Source organism: Cetorhinus maximus, chromosome 13, assembly GCF_964194155.1.
Source record: "Cetorhinus maximus chromosome 13, sCetMax3.hap1.1, whole genome shotgun sequence".
Taxonomy (NCBI): Eukaryota; Metazoa; Chordata; class Chondrichthyes; order Lamniformes; family Cetorhinidae; genus Cetorhinus; species Cetorhinus maximus.
In genome coordinates, this window is record NC_135891.1 from 544,013 (window position 1) to 560,119 (window position 16,107).

Sequence of the window (16,107 nt, forward strand, 5' to 3'; positions counted from 1 at the left end):
TATGCCTTCTGGGGTTAAGAGGCATGAGAGAGGGTCTCATTGAGACCTCCTTATATGGCTTGGGATGGGTAAATGGTGTTTCCCCTGACTGGAAAGTCAAGGATGAGTGGGTGCAGTCTCAGGATAAGGGGTTGGGTTGCCAACTGTGATTAAATGTATTCCGGACGTTTCATCACATGATTTGCTCCAGCCATTAGCGGCCATCCATCCCTGTGACGCGCAGACTTCCTACGCCAATTGGAAAGCAAAAAGACTCATTATCCAATTGGATGATGCTTGACTGTCGGCCAAACAGCCTTTAGTTCCATTTTCAATATTTTTAAATTTGATAAAGAGAAATGTTCAAAGAAAATTATTTAATATCCTGATGATTTTTCTCCAGGGTTACACATAGCAGTGTCCTGGAGACTGGTCTACAATTCCTGGAGACTGCAGGCCCATCCTAGAGGGTTGGCAAACCTAATGGGTCAACCACTTAGGATTGAGACGAGGAGAAATTTCTTCACTGAGGGTTGTGAATCTTTGCAATTCCCTAATCTAGAGAGTTGTGGATGCTCAGTCATTGAGAACATTCAAGAGCTGGATAGATTTTTGGTTATTAAGGAATTGTGGGATATGGAGAGCAGACGGAAAAGTGGAGTTGAGATAGAAGATCAGCCATGATCGTATTGACTATTGGAACATGTTCGAGAGGCCAAAAGGTCTACTCCTGTTCCTATTTCTTATGTTCCTATAATTGGGAAAATTTTACGGGCTCAGATGCACACAGGTACATAAACATGATATGTTCCGGTCGGGAGTGTGATTCTATGGAAATGGAGAGGGCCACCCAAGTGTGCACTTGGCCCTATTTGGAGTAACCAGCGTGTATAAATCACTGAATTGGTTTGGATCGGGTCCAAAAGTTACTAACACTAAGAGCAGGAGGAGGCTATCAGCCCCTGGAGGAGTTGTTTTTTTTAATTCATTCATGGGATGTGGGCTTTGTGAGCCTGGATTCTGAGCTCAGGCCTCTGTCATGGGCTTGAATCCACAGCACCTGACTCAGAGACAAGACTGTAGCCCCGGAGTGTGTTGAGGCATTTACTGTGATGCAGATTTCACTCCAAAGCCACCAGCTCTTGCTGATATCTTAGGCATAGCTCTGAGTTCTGCTGGTGCAAAAAATGGACCAAAATTGGAGCATTTTGGAAATTGTTCATTGATAGTTTGTCCCTGACTTGGAGGAGGTGGAATGATTTGTGCTTTGGTATATAGTTGAGGCATATTTCTTGATGTAGAGATGAAAGGCTATGAATATCATGTGTTTATATATTTTCCTCTGTAAAGCCATTGAGATCTGAAAAGGTCACACATTAATGAGACGAGCGTTTACAAAGAGCAATGGGCAGAAATGCCAGTGTAACTAGATCGCTGCTTATTGTGCTGCCTTATAGGGTAAACCGGAAAAGAATTCCTCACTTAACTGGCGGAACAGGACTAGTTGTTTCATAAATAGCTGACCAGAAATTCTATTTCTGGATAGAATTAACTCTTCAACTGCTGAATTTGGATGCCCAATTTTTCCACAGAATCGCAGAAATGTTAAGGCACAGAAGGAGGCCATTCGGCCCATCATGTCGGCACCAACTCTCCAAATGAACATTATGACTCAGTGCCAATTTCCTGCCTTTTCCCCATAACCCTGCACATTGTTTCTATTCAAATAATCATCTAATGCCCTCTTGAATGCCTCAGTTGAACCTGCCTCCACCACACTTCCAGGCAGTGAATTCCAAACCCTGACTACTCGCTGTGTGAAAGTTTTTCTCACGTCACATTTGCTTCTTTTGCAAATCACTTTAAATCTGTGCCCCCTCGTTCTCAATCCTTTTTCGAGTGGGAACAGTTTCTCCCTATCTACTCTGTCCAGCCCCCTCATGATTTTCAACACCTCTATCAAATCTCCTCTTTGCTTTCTCCCCTCCAAGGAGAACAGTCCCAACCTCTCCAATCTATCCTCATAGCTGAAGTTTCTCATCCCTGGAACCATTCTTGTAAACCTCTTCTGCACTCTCCCCAATGCCTTCACATCCTTCCTATAGTGTGACGCCCAAAACTGTACACAATACTCCAGCTGAGGTCTAACTAGTGCCCTATACAAGTTCAGCATAACCTCCTTGTTCTTGTACTCTATGCCCCTGTTAATTAAGCCCAGGATACTGTGTGCTTTGTTAATTGCTCCCTCCATCTGTCCTGCAATGATCTATGCACATACACACCCATGTCCCTCTGGTCCTGCACTCTCTTAAGAATTGTACCCCTCATTTTATATTGTATCTCCATGTTCTTCCTACCAGAATGCATCACCTCACACTTCTCATTGAACTTCATCGGCCACTTACTTGTTTATATAACACCTTCGATGCGCTGTTTCAAGTCCCACTCCAGAGATTGGAAGACAAAATCCAGGCTGACACTCCAGTGCAGCACTGAGGGAGCGCTGCACTGTCGGAGAGTCAGTACTGAGGGAGTGCTGCACTGTCAGAGGGTCAGTACTGAGGGAGCACTGCACTGTCAGAGGGTCAGTACTGAGGGAGCACTGCACTGTCAGAGGGTCAGTACTGAGGGAGCGCTGCACTGTCGGAGAGTCAGTACTGAGGGAGTGCTGCACTGTCAGAGGGTCAGTACTGAGGGAGCACTGCACTGTCAGAGGGTCAGTACTGAGGGAGCACTGCACTGTCAGAGGGTCAGTACTGAGGGAGCGCTGCACTGTCGGAGAGTCAGTACTGAGGGAGTGCTGCACTGTCAGAGGGTCAGTACTGAGGGAGTGCTGCACTGTCAGAGGGTCAGTACTGAGAGAGTGCTGCACTGTCAGAGGGTCAGTACTGAGGGAGTGCTGCACTGTCAGAGGGTCAGTACTGAGGGAGTGCTGCACTGTCGGAGTTGCCATCTTTCAGACGAGTTGTTAAATCGCAGCCCCGTCTGTCCTAAGTTTAAAAAACATACTTTATGCAGGGAAAAGAGAATAGCATAAAATTATCAGTGAGTAGCTTATAATTAAAACCTGCAACAATCGAGTGTGCAACTAGCACAGTGTCCTGGGTGTAAAGGATAAGTGCCCTGTCCTGGGTGATCTTTTATACCTTGGCAAATAGGCTAATCCCTGGGGCCCAGCAGCTTCATCACAAATACACAGAAGATTTGGGCCTTCAGTCTTGGAGCAAGAAGACTGAGTCATGTATATGAGGGAGAAAGGGCCAAATTCAACCATAACTGTAGTACAGGGGTAACTGAGAATCACAGTGCAGAGGAGGCCCTTCGGCCCATCGAGCCTGCACCAACACGTGAGAAACACCTGACCTACCTACCTAATCCCATTTACCAGCACTTGGCCCATAGCCTTGAATGTTATGACGTGCCAAGTGCTCATCCAGGTACTTTTTAAAGGATGTGAGGCAACCCGCCTCCACCATCCTCCCAGGCAGTGCATTCCAGACCGTCACCACCCTCTGGGTAAAAAAGTTTTTCCTCACATCCCCCCTAAACCTCCTGCCCCTCACCTTGACCTTATGCCCCTTTGTGACTGACCCTTCAACTAAGGGGAACAGCTGCTCCCTATCCACCCTGTCCATGCCCTTCATAATCTTGTACACCTCGATCAGGTCGCCCCTCAGTCTTCTCTGCTCCAACGAAAACAACCCAAGTCTATCCAACCTCTCTTCATAACTTAAATGTTTCATCCCAGAAAACATCCTGGTGAATCTCCTCTGCACCCCCTCCAGTGTAATCACATCCTTCCTGTAATGTGGCGACCAAAACAGCATACAGTACTCCAGCTGTGGCCTCACCAAGGTTCTATACAACTCCAACATGACCTCCCTACTTTTGTAATCTATACCTCGATTGATAAAGGCAAGTGTCCCATATGTCTTTTTCACCACTCCACTAACATGCCCCTCCGCCTTCAAAGATCTATGGACACACATGCCAAGGTCCCTTTGTTCCTCAGAACTTCCTAGTGTCATGCCGTTCATTGAATACTTCCTTGTCAAATTACTCCTTCCAAAGTGTATCACCTCTCACTTTTCAGGGTTAAATTCCATCTGCCACTTATCTGCCCATTTGACCATCCCGTCTATATCTTCCTGTAGCCCAAGACACTCAATCTCACTGTTAACCACCCGGCCAATCTTTGTGTCATCCGCAAACTTACTAATCCTACCCCCCACATAGTCATCTCTGTCGTTTATATAAATGACGAATAATAGGGGACCCAGCACAGATCCCTGTGGTACGCCACTGGACACTGGCTTCCAGTCACTAAAGCATCCTTCTGTCATCACCCTCTGTCTACGACAACTAAGCCAATTTTGAATCTACCTTATCAAATTACCCTGTATTCTATATGCATTTGCCTTCTTTATAAGTCTCCCATGTGGGACCTTGCCAAAGGCTTTGCTGAGATCCATATAAACGACATCAACTGCGCTACCCTCAAGTTCTTCTCAGTGAAGAAACTTCAAGAAGAACGAAAAAATCCCAAGACTTATTCTCAGAAACTGGGAGAGGGGCCTGTAGATTTGTTCTTGGCGAAAAGCCTACAACAGGCGACAGTCCTGATTGTTCAGTGGTTGAAGCAGAGACAATATTCAAGAGTGGGTTAGATAAGGGGGTTGATGGGAAGGGAGCTTATCTGGAGGGTGAGTGCGAGTGCTGAGGCTGAATGGTCTGGTAGCAAGTCGCTGTTTCTCATAATTGTGAAGAGACATGGAGGTTCGGGGAGGTTCCTGGTTGGAGAAGTTGTGATGAACAGGGGGCTGCCGCTGAGAACCAGCTTACTGTCCTGTCGGGCAGTCCCAGCCTTACAGGGCAGCAGGGGATTCAGCTACTGGAGGCTGGGCCTGGGTGTTGCAAAGCAGGCCGGAAACATGTTCCCCCGACTGTGATGTGTGCACAGAAGCTGCTGGATGTCTCTGTTGGAATGCGGTTGTTATAGTAACAGATTAGGCAGCTGTGAGCTTGTTAGCAGCGTCACATTATCCCCTAAACTCCCGCCCTGCACAAACAGCCCAGAATATTCAGTGAGAAAGCTGGGCTCCTTGTTATAAAGCTGCTCAGTCAGCAGCCCGGCACGTGAAAGCCTGTTTACCAGACAGCCAGGCCAGGCTGGATCCTGTGACTTTTCACATGGTTCTGCTGGGAAAAAAAACACAAAAAAAACACCCAAATCTGATTTAACTGTGAGATTGAGCTACTTTCCCATAATCCACATACCAGCAATGATCCAACAGAATTAACTTGTTCCAAATTCTTGCCTGTTTTAAAGAGCTGTTGAACATGTGAATGATTAAACCATCGCTCCTCTATGTTTAAACTCGCATTTAATCAGAGGGACAGTTCCTGGAATCTCTCACCCTCCTCACAACACACAAACTTCTTTTCTTATGTAGTTAAAAAGTTTCCCAGATTAATCTTGTTAATGAGTTGAATTTCACCTTAACAACCATCTGATTGTGGGTAAATCCACTCAGTTCGGTTCAGTTGGTGCCATTCACTACTGAGTGCAAGGGTTCGAGCAAGGATTCAAACTCATAAACTGGACTGGCTCTAAAGTACTGAGGGAGTGCTGCACTGTCAGAGGGTCAGTATTGAGGGAGTGCTGCACTGTCGGAGGGTCAGTACTGAGGGAGTGCTGCACTGTCAGAGGGTCAGTACTGAGGGAGCGCTGCACTGTCAGAGGGTCAGTACTGAGGGAGTGCCGCACTGTCAGAGGGTCAGTACTGAGGGAGTGCCGCACTGTCGGAGGGTCAGTACTGAGGGAGTGCTGCACTGTCGGAGGGTCAGTACTGAGGGAGTGCCGCACTGTCAGAGGGTCAGTGCTGAGGGAGTGCCGCACTGTCGGAGGGTCAGTACTGAGGGAGTGCCGCACTGTCAGAGGGTCAGTGCTGAGGGAGTGCCGCACTGTCAGAGGGTCAGTGCTGAGGGAGTGCCGCACTGTCAGAGGGTCAGTACTGAGGGAGTGCCGCACTGTCAGAGGGTCAGTACTGAGGGAGTGCCGCACTGTCAGAGGGTCAGTACTGAGGGAGTGCTGCACTGTCAGAGGGTCAGTACTGAGGGAGTGCCGCACTGTCAGAGGGTCAGTACTGAGGGAGTGCCGCACTGTCAGAGGGTCAGTACTGAGGGAGTGCCGCACTGTCAGAGGGTCAGTACTGAGGGAGTGCTGCACTGTCAGAGGGTCAGTACTGAGGGAGCGCTGCACTGTCAGAGGGTCAGTACTGAGGGAGTGCTGCACTGTCAGAGGGTCAGTACTGAGGGAGTGCCGCACTGTCAGAGGGTCAGTACTGAGGGAGTGCCGCACTGTCAGAGGGTCAGTACTGAGGGAGTGCCGCACTGTCGGAGGGTCAGTACTGAGGGAGTGCTGCACTGTCGGATGGTCAGTACTGAGGGAGTGCCGCACTGTCAGAGGGTCAGTACTGAGGGAGTGCCGCACTGTCGGAGGGTCAGTACAGAGCGTGGGCTCACTGTTGGAGGATCAGTACTGAGGGAGTGCTGCACTGTCAGAGGGTCAGTACTGAGGGAGCGCTGCACTGTCAGAGGGTCAGTACTGAGGGAGTGCTGCACTGTCAGAGGGTCAGTACTGAGGGAGTGCCGCACTGTCAGAGGGTCAGTACTGAGGGAGTGCCGCACTGTCAGAGGGTCAGTACTGAGGGAGTGCCGCACTGTCAGAGGGTCAGTACTGAGGGAGTGCTGCACTGTCGGAGGGTCAGTACAGAGCGTGGGCTCACTGTTGGAGGATCAGTACTGAGGGAGTGCTGCACTGTCAGAGGGTCAGTACTGAGGGAGTGCTGCACTGTCGGAGGGTCAGTACAGAGCGTGGGCTCACTGTCAGAGGGTCAGTACTGAGGGAGTGCTGCACTGTCGGAGGGTCAGTACAGAGCGTGGGCTCACTGTTGGAGGATCAGTACTGAGGGAGTGCTGCACTGTCGGAGATGCTATTGTTAAACCGAGGGCTGGTCTGCTCCTCTGGGCATAAACATAGTCACAAAGTGAAGAAAAGCAGGGGAATATTTCCCCGTGTGTCCTTGCTGATATTTGTCCTTCAACTGATATCACTGAAACCCTGTTTCTCTATCACTGTTGGTGCGTTTTATTGCTGTGTTTATTTACATATTAGTTGGAGCTGTTGACCATGCATGATGTATTCTAAGAGGTCCAGGTGCAATGTAATGCAGGTCTGTAACAGACCCATTAACCTGTGCAATCTGCCCTCGATGCCTGTCGAGGTTATTGGATCCTCAGCAGTGGTAAAGTCTGGTAAAGGCTGTCCTAACTCCGCTCACACTGAGGCCCCTCCCAACTCGAGTTAGACACACACCAGACCTCCAACCACTCCACCCCCATGCTCCCGCCAGCTCTTGCATTTATATGCCGCCTTTATACGGGACATCCCAAAGTGCTTTACAGCCAATAGAGTTCTTGTTTAGTCATGGCTCTCAGGTAGCAGTCAATTTACACACAGCAAGCTCCCATAATCACCAACATGTTACTGACCAGAAAATGTTTTGTGATGTTAATACAGGGACCAGGAGAATATTGACCAGGACACTGGGGCTGTCTTTAAAGTAGTGACTGTGGAATCTTTTACCTCCAGCTGAGAGGGCAGATGGTTTTAACACCTCATCTGAGGGAGAGTCAGAATTGGAAGCAGTCATTCAGGTTTCCATCCTGTGAGGGTGAGGCATATGGGGCTGGTGTTTTATTATGAAGGGAGCAATACCTCTGAGAATCTCAATCAGATATGCCTTAAACACCAGAGTATTCCCTGGAGAGATGAGCAGCAGAAACTTCAGAGGAAACGTTAAGGTGAAGACCCATCTGTTCACCCGCCTCAGAATATCCCAGATTAATCATAACCAGACTGAGAGTGTGTCACACAGCCTCATATCCTGTGTGGGGTAAAGGTCATGCCTGAGAACAATGAAACCCCATCTCAGACACTGCATGTTTCTTTGCTGAGTGTGTACATTGATAGTGAGTGCAGAGACAAACTGCAGTTTGTAACTGAGAAGGTATTCCCTTCATCCAGATACAAGGACGTTATCCAGCACATTGTAACCACGGTGAAGGATTCATAATTCATCACTGAAGCCACTAACCATGTCTTCCTCAGAAGCATCTCTTAATCTCGGTTCAGTTTTCCCCTGTTCCTCATTAAGTCTTTCTCTCCCCCCACCCGCGGCACCCCTCCACAACCCCACTGATCCATACACACACACTCTGCTCAGTCTCCTTGGCCTGGATACTAACTGGAATGATTTATGTGGTGGGAGGGGAGGTGGAGTTTGAGAACCCGGAGACGGAGTTTATCTCGCCTTGTGTGGTGGAGTTTAGGTTCCAGCGTGTGTCGGTTTTGTTGCTGATAGGCTTCCCCATCCGGAAGTTAGTCTGATTTGGCAGGTTTGTCTTCCAGTCAGCTAGCGGACAGGATGTAGGAACAGATAGGTTAAAACTCCAGTCCTGGGTGGGACCCAATTCCAGATCCATAGAGATTTCCTAACCCCTGGGACTTTGTATAGGGGGGTGGGAGGGGTGTCAATGATGTGGGAGCTTTGGGGGGGCCAGAAGGAGACACTCCTCTGCCTCTTGGCCCACAAGCAGTGCTGTAAAGGAATTTACCTTCACTCTGAAGCTGCCCTCGCCTCCCTTCAGCAGCTGCGTTTCCCACGTCAAACAAATTCCTCCAACCAATGTTAAACCTAAAACAGATTAAATCGAGCCTGTCTGCCCCATTAACATATTTAAATTCTCCCCCTGCCTTGTGTGAGCAGATTGGTTGTCCACCCCTGTCCTGTCTCTTAAACCTGGGGGGGTGACAAGTTAGAGAGAGAGTTCAGGCTTTTAAAATTTAACACCTGACAACCCACCTGTTTTTGTGCTAAAATTCAGCCCCTCCATGTCCTCTCCCACCAACTCTGTAATCTCCTTCCATATTCTCTCTTGCTCCCCATCTTTCACCCTAGTATCGTGGGGGGCACTTGCACAGCCTGAACCATAGTCTCCTCCCCTGAACCCCTCCCGCTCTCTACCTCTGCAGTCCCCCCCACCCTCTTTATCCATTTCATTACCACTCCCATTTCCCCCTTTCCCTTTCACCTGGTAGGGGTGTGGGCGGGTGAGGGGGATGGTGAGCAGAAGGAAGGGGGGAGTATGGGATCAGGGTGGGTGGGGAGGGGGGAGTGCTGCATTGTTAAACAGATGGTCATCTCTGCTCCCGCGAACAGTAAAGATCCCTCAGCAATATTTAAAGATTAATGAAGTATGGTGTGGATCCTGCCCATTAAACAGTGTCTTCCCTGTGTCTGTGGGGTTTTTGTAACTCATTGTTTGAGACACTTACAAATATTGTGCCTATAAAAGTGGGCATTATTATTTGCTATATGTTACCTGTCTGGGGTAGAATGATTCTCAGTCGTGGGTGGGGTTTAATTACTTAGCAAAGGACACAATAGGTTGAAGTTTGTAACATCTGGTTAGGAACAGATGTACATTCCGACGTTCAGTTATTCAATAGAGCCAACCCCAGAAACAGGTTAATAATCCACTCACTGGTTAGGTTAATGATACATCACTAACTGGTTAGGTTGGGTACACACACAGCTCTCAATATCTTCGAGTTTATTCCATTGAGAGCAATCCTGTGAAGTAACTGTCAGGCGCTGGATGAGCTCCTGTTTCCTGACTCCACAAACCCACAATTACTTTTAGTCAAATGATGAGTGTTCAGTGATAACCGGATAAAAACTCTTTTATTTGAAAGCTGTGTTGGTAGTTCACTGCGTACAGACTCAGCTGCCTTACTGAGCCACACGCATTCACTCGAGGGTTTCTTTCTAATCTCTAGTCCCTGTCTGTTAGCCGGACCTGGGGCTTGTACCCACACACTGCTGCACATACACGTTTGCAGACTGAATGATGACGAGATCAGATGAGGTTGTGGTGCTGCCGTGGTGCAATTGCTCCAACCCTTGTTGTCTAGACACAAATCTCAATACTGACCATTTGCGAGAGATACTGGAAGATGCTCAGGATGGTTAACAGCTGGAAGTAGGTCCCACTCCAGAGACCTGAGCGCAAAATCCAAGCTGACCTTCTAGTGCATTTCTGAGGGAATGCTGCACTGTCAGAGAGTCAGTACTGAGGGAGTGTTGCACTGTCGGAGGGTCAGCACTGAGGGAGTGCTGCACTGTCCGAGGGTCAGCACTGAGGGAGTGCTGCACTGTCCGAAGGTCAGCACTGAGGGAGTGCTGCACTGTCCGAGGGTCAGTACTGAGGGAATGCTGCACTGTCCGAGGGTCAGTACTGAGGGAATGCTGCACTGTCCGAAGGTCAGCACTGAGGGAGTGCTGCACTGTCCGAGGGTCAGCACTGAGGGAGTGTTGCACTGTCGGAGGGTCAGTACTGAGGGAGTGCTGCACTGTCCGAGGGTCAGCACTGAGGGAGTGCTGCACTGTCCGAAGGTCAGCACTGAGGGAGTGCTGCACTGTCCGAGGGTCAGTACTGAGGGAATGCTGCACTGTCCGAGGGTCAGTACTGAGGGAATGCTGCACTGTCCGAGGGTCAGCACTGAGGGAGTGCTGCACTGTCCGAGGGTCAGCACTGAGGGAATGCTGCACTGTCTGAGGGTCAGCACTGAGGGGGTGCTGCACTGTCCGAGGGTCAGCACTGAGGGGGCGTTGCACTGTCCGAGGGTCAGCACTGAGGGAGTGCTGCACTGTCCGAGGGTCTGCACTGAGGGAGTGCTGCACTGTCAGAGGGTCAGTACTGAGGAGTGTTGCAATGTCAGAGGAGCAGTTCTGAGGGAGTGCTGCACTGTTGGAGGGTCAGTACTGAGGGAGTACCGCACTGTTGGAGGAGCGGTTCTGAGGGAGTGCTGCACAGTTGCTGTTACACAGGAACAGGTGGGGGCCATTCAGTCCTATGAGCCTGACTCGAATTTATGGTCCTGCTCCCTTGTCCTGGGTTCTCCTCCCACCCCCCACCCCCACAATCCCCCCCACCCCCACAACCCCCCCCGCCGCACCCCCACAATCCCCCCCACCCCACCCCCCACAATCCCCCTCACCTCCCCACCCCCACAATCCCCCCCACCCCACCACTGCCAGCGGGAACAGTTTCTCTCTGTCGACCCTATCGAACCCTTTAATCACCTTAAACGCACCGATTAGATCTCACCCTTTATCCTTCTCTACTCCAGGGAGCACAAGGCTAAACTCAGCAAAACCTCTGCTCACAACTTAACCCTTTCAGCCCTGGTATCATTCTGGGTGACTCCGAGCTGTGCCCTGTCAAGGCCAGCCTCTCCTTCCTGAGGTGCGGAGCCCGGAGCTGAACCCAGTTACTCCGGGTGAGTTCTGAGCAGAGCTCTGTGTACCTGAAACAGCATTTCCTCACCTTTGTCATTCAGACCCCTTGAGATAAAGGCCCCCTGGATGGAATTATTTGCTCTGGTCCTGGTGGGGTTCTCACTGTGGCAAAGAGTCAGTTAATAGTTGACTTAAGCGAGAGAATAATCTACTCCTTTGAGATGATCTACATTGTTTGATTTCTGAGACTGAGACCTGTGGCTCTCCACTGCCACCCACTGGCCTGACCTGTTTGGTGCAGCACAAAGTAGGGGTGAGGGTTGGAGGTAAGAACCTGGGTCAGTTCCTTCATACAAAATGAAAACTGCTGATTTATTCGCATTTCTGCCATTGGGGATCACAGAAATCAGGGCACCAAGGGTGAAAGAGATTTCCTTCACCCTGCAGTTTTGTTAGTTTCTGAAATTCAAACAATAGTTAACATTGCAAATATTTATCCTGATTTATCAGATGGAATTAGAACACAATCCCTTGCAAATCTAATTACTTGTCCTCACTGGAAAAGTATAGTCTCAATATTTCTCCCAAATGTTTAACCTCCATGTCTAGCCCTCAATGATGAGGGGCTGGCTGATTGTGGAAGGCATCTCCCACCAGCCAACCTGTCCTTGTGCTTTCCAGTCAGTCACTGGGAATGGGCAGCAAGGAGATCACTGGCTTATCCCTCCCCAGCCTTCCTAACTCTGCACCAACTGTGGATCAAACCCAGGGGCCTTGATGCTATGTGTCAGGGCTGCCCCAGGCCGTGCATTGACTCACACCCCCCTCCCCAGGCTGCAGGATGACCCCCTGTCCTCTCCCCTGGCCCTCCTCCCCAGCCCCTGCTCTGCTGCCTTCCTGTAGGTGCCAGGGCATCTGTGTCAGAGTCACATCTTATCATAAGCTCTTCACATAATGAATCCTTTCTAACTGTGTCTATCATTCTGCTACAATAAAGATCCACAAATATTATCTGAATGGACCAGTTTATCTGGTCTTCTGTTTATTTTGATTGTGTTGGTGATTGGCCAGGATATCAGGAGAATTCTCCGTTGTTCTTTACAGTGATCATGGGATCTTTCACATCCCCAGCTGACCTGGCAGGTGGAGCCTTAGTTAAATATTTATCCAGAGATCAGCAGCTCAATATCGGACTGAAAGTGTCAGTTTAGATTCTTTTTATATTAATTCTCAGAGTGTGAGCATCATTGGCAAGGCCGGCATTTATTGTCCATCCCTAATTCTCCCTTGAGAAGGTGGTGGTGAGCCGCTTTCTTGAATCGCTGCAGTCCATGTGGTGACGATGTTCTCAAGGTGCTGTTAGGAAATATTTACAGCACAGAAACAGGCCATTCGGCCCATGCGCTCCCTGCTGGCGTTTCTGCTCCACACGAGCTTCCTCCCGCCCCTCTTCATCTCACCCCCATCACCATTTCCTTCTATTCCTTTCTCCCTCATGTGTTTATCCAGCTTCCCCTTAAATGTATCTATCCTATTCACCTTAACCACTCCCTGTGATAGTGAGTTCCACATTCTCATCACTCTCTGGGTAAAGAAGTTTATCCTGAATTCCCCATTGGATTTTTCTGTGATGATCTTATATACATGTGGCCTCTGGTTCTGATCTCCCCCGTATGTGTAATCTTCTCTGCGTTTATCCTATCAAAACCTTTCATAATTTTTAAAGACCTCTGTTAGGTCACCCCTCAGTCTTCTCTTTTCCAGAGCAAACAGCCCCAACCTACAACCTTTCTTGAAAGTCATACCCTCTGTTCTGGTCCCATCCTTATGTTATTTTACCTTCTCCAGTGTCTCTGTATCTTTTTTATAATATGGTGACCAGACCTGTTAGGTTGGGAGTTCCCGGACTTTTGACCAAAAGTATTAACTAAAGACTTGGAATGGGGCTCGAACCCATGATTTGCTAACATAGAGACGAGAGTGGCTATTACCAGCCTCACTGGCTATCGGTGAGGGAGTGGGGGCAGTGCCGGGTGGGGAGTGGGGGCAGTGCCGGGTGGGGAGTGGGAGGGGAAATCTTATTGTTTTATCACACACACAGCAGATTCTGTGGTGCTGATGGTTTCTCAACGCTGTGTTACAGGGAAGGAGGATGTGAGGCTACAGCTGGACACAGCTTTACAGGACGTCAATGACAAGTATGTCCTGCTGGAGGAGACCGAGAAGCAGGCTGTGTGTCGGGCTCTGATTGAGGAACGCAGTCGGTTCTGCACGTTTGTTACTCTCCTGAGACCTGTGCTGGTAAGTCAGACGGGAGGGGGAGGGGGAAGAGGTGTCGCCTGGGCAGAGTTCGCTAATGGTGAGGAGGGGGTCTGTGTTTATTGGTTCTATATTTATTGTTTCCTCTTTGGCATGGTGGGATTGGGGAATAATTTGGATGCAAATCTTGGTGAATCGGAGGAGGCCATTCAGCCCCTCCAGCTGTTGGCATTCCATTAGATCATGGCTGATCGGCACGTAACTCCACCTACCCTCCTTGGTTCCATAACCCTTAATCCCCTTTCCCAAGAAAAATCTGTCAATCCCAGTTTTGAAATGTTTAACTGACCACCCACCTCCCCCCAGCCACCTCCAGCCTCAACAGCTTTTTGGGGGCGAGAGTGCCATACGAACATACATATTAGGAGCAGGAGAGGCCATTCGGCCCCTCGAGCCTGCTCCGCCATTCAATAAGATCATGGCTGATCTGGTTGTGGTCTCAGCTCCACTTTTCTATCTACCCCCACCCCCCATACCCTTTGACTCTCGTCAGTCAAGAATCTATCCAACTCAGCTTTAAAAATATTCCATGATCCTGCCTCCTCTGCTCACTGGGAAAGAGAATTTCACAACCAACCCCAAAGAGAAAACATTTCTCCTCATCTCCGTCGTAAATGGGACACCCCTTATTTTTAAACTGTGTCCCTTAATTCTAGTCTCTTTCAAAAAGGGAAACATCCTTTCAGCATCCATCCTGTCAAGAGCCCTCAGGAACTTATATGTTTCAATGAGATCACCTTTCATTCTTCTAAACTCCGATGGATACAAAACCAACCATTCTTTATAAGAAAGCCCCTCCACCCCAGGAATGAGTCAAGTGAACCTTCTCTGAACTGCTTCTAATGCATTTATATCCTTTCTTAAGTAAGGAGACCAAAACTGTATACAGTACTCCGGATGTGGTCTCACCAAAGCCCTGTACAACTGTAGCAAAAGTTCCCTAATTTTATATTCCATTCCCTTTGTAATAAGCAACACCATTCCATTTGCCTTCCTAATCATTTTTGGTACCTGCATGGTAACTTTTTGTGATTCATGTACCAGGACACCCAGATCCCTCTATTCTGCACAGTTCTGCAATCTCTCTCCGTTTAAATAATTTGCTACTTTTCTATTCTTCCTGCCAAATTGGACAAGTTCACATTTTCCCACATTATACACCATCTGCCAAATTTTTGCCCAGTCAGTTAACCTATCAAAATCCCTTTGTATACTCTTTATGTCCTCTTCATGGCTCGCTCTCCTACCTATCTTTGTGTCATCGGCAAATTTAGCAACTGTACATTTGGTCCCTTCATCCAATCTGTTGTATAAATTGTAAATAGTTGAGGCCCAGCACTGATCCTTGTGGCACACCAACAGCTACAGGTTGCCAACCAGAAAAAGACCCATTTATCCTACTCTGTGCTTCCTGTTAGCTAACCAATCCTCTGGCCATGATAATATGCTACCCCCTACACCATGAGCTCTTATTTTGTGTAGTAACCATTGATGTGCTACCTTTATATGTAGATTAAAATCACCGAATATTATTGCTGTACCTTTCTCACAAGCCCCCATTATTTTTTCCTGTATACCCCATCCTACAGTGTGGATACTGTTAGGGGGCTTATAAACCACTCTTACAATTGAATTCTTATCTTTGCTTTTTATTATCCCTACCCAAACTGATTCTACATCCTTAATTAACAGAGCTACCTCACCAGCCTTTCTTAGCTTTCTGTCCTTTTGAAATGCCAAGTATCCTTGATTATTCAGGTCCCAGACTTGGTCACCTTGTAGCCACGTTTCTGTAATGGTGATCAGGTTATTTCTGTTTAAAGCTGACAATTCATCTGTTTTGTTGCAAATGCTACGCGCTTTCACATACAGAGCCTTTATTTCTGTTTTTATACTGTTTTTGAAAACTCTGGTCTTATCTGTTGTTGCACTTTTATGTTTGTACACTCTGACCCTTGCTGCCATGCTCTGCTTATAATTACCTTATTGCTACTTTGCTCTCTTGCCTTGTCCTTTTCCTTTATACGAACATACGAATTAGGAACAGGGAGTAGGCCACTCAGCCCCTCGAGCCTGCTCCACCATTCAATAAGATCATGGCTGATCTGATTGTAACCTCCCACTTACCCCCAATAACCTTTCAACCCCTTGCTAATCAAGAATCTATCTAGCTTTGCCTTAAAAATATTCAAAGACCCTGTTCCACTGCCTTTTGAGGAACAGAGTTCCAAAGACCCTCGATCTTCTGAGAGAAAAAATTTCTCTTCATCTCTGTCTTCAATGAGCGATCCCTAGTTCTAGATTCTCCCACAAGAGGAAACATCCTCTCCACATCCCCTCTGACAAGGCCCCTCAGAATCTTAAAGGTTTCAGTCAAGTCGCCTCTTACTCTTCTAAGCTCCAGTGGATACCAGCCTAACCTGTCCAATCTTTCCTCATATGA

The 16,107-nt window shown here is 48.3% G+C and overlaps 1 protein-coding gene across 1 annotated transcript in view; it reads left to right on the forward strand.

Moving 5' to 3' along the window:
• Nucleotides 1–16,107, forward strand: part of mtss1 (MTSS I-BAR domain containing 1) — a 70,545-nt gene that overhangs the window by 16,227 nt on the left and 38,211 nt on the right. Inside the window, exon 5 of the mRNA XM_078556256.1 lies at nt 13,489–13,646. Coding sequence (XP_078412382.1) covers nt 13,489–13,646 — 158 coding nt within the window. The remainder of the gene's footprint in view (nt 1–13,488; nt 13,647–16,107) is intronic.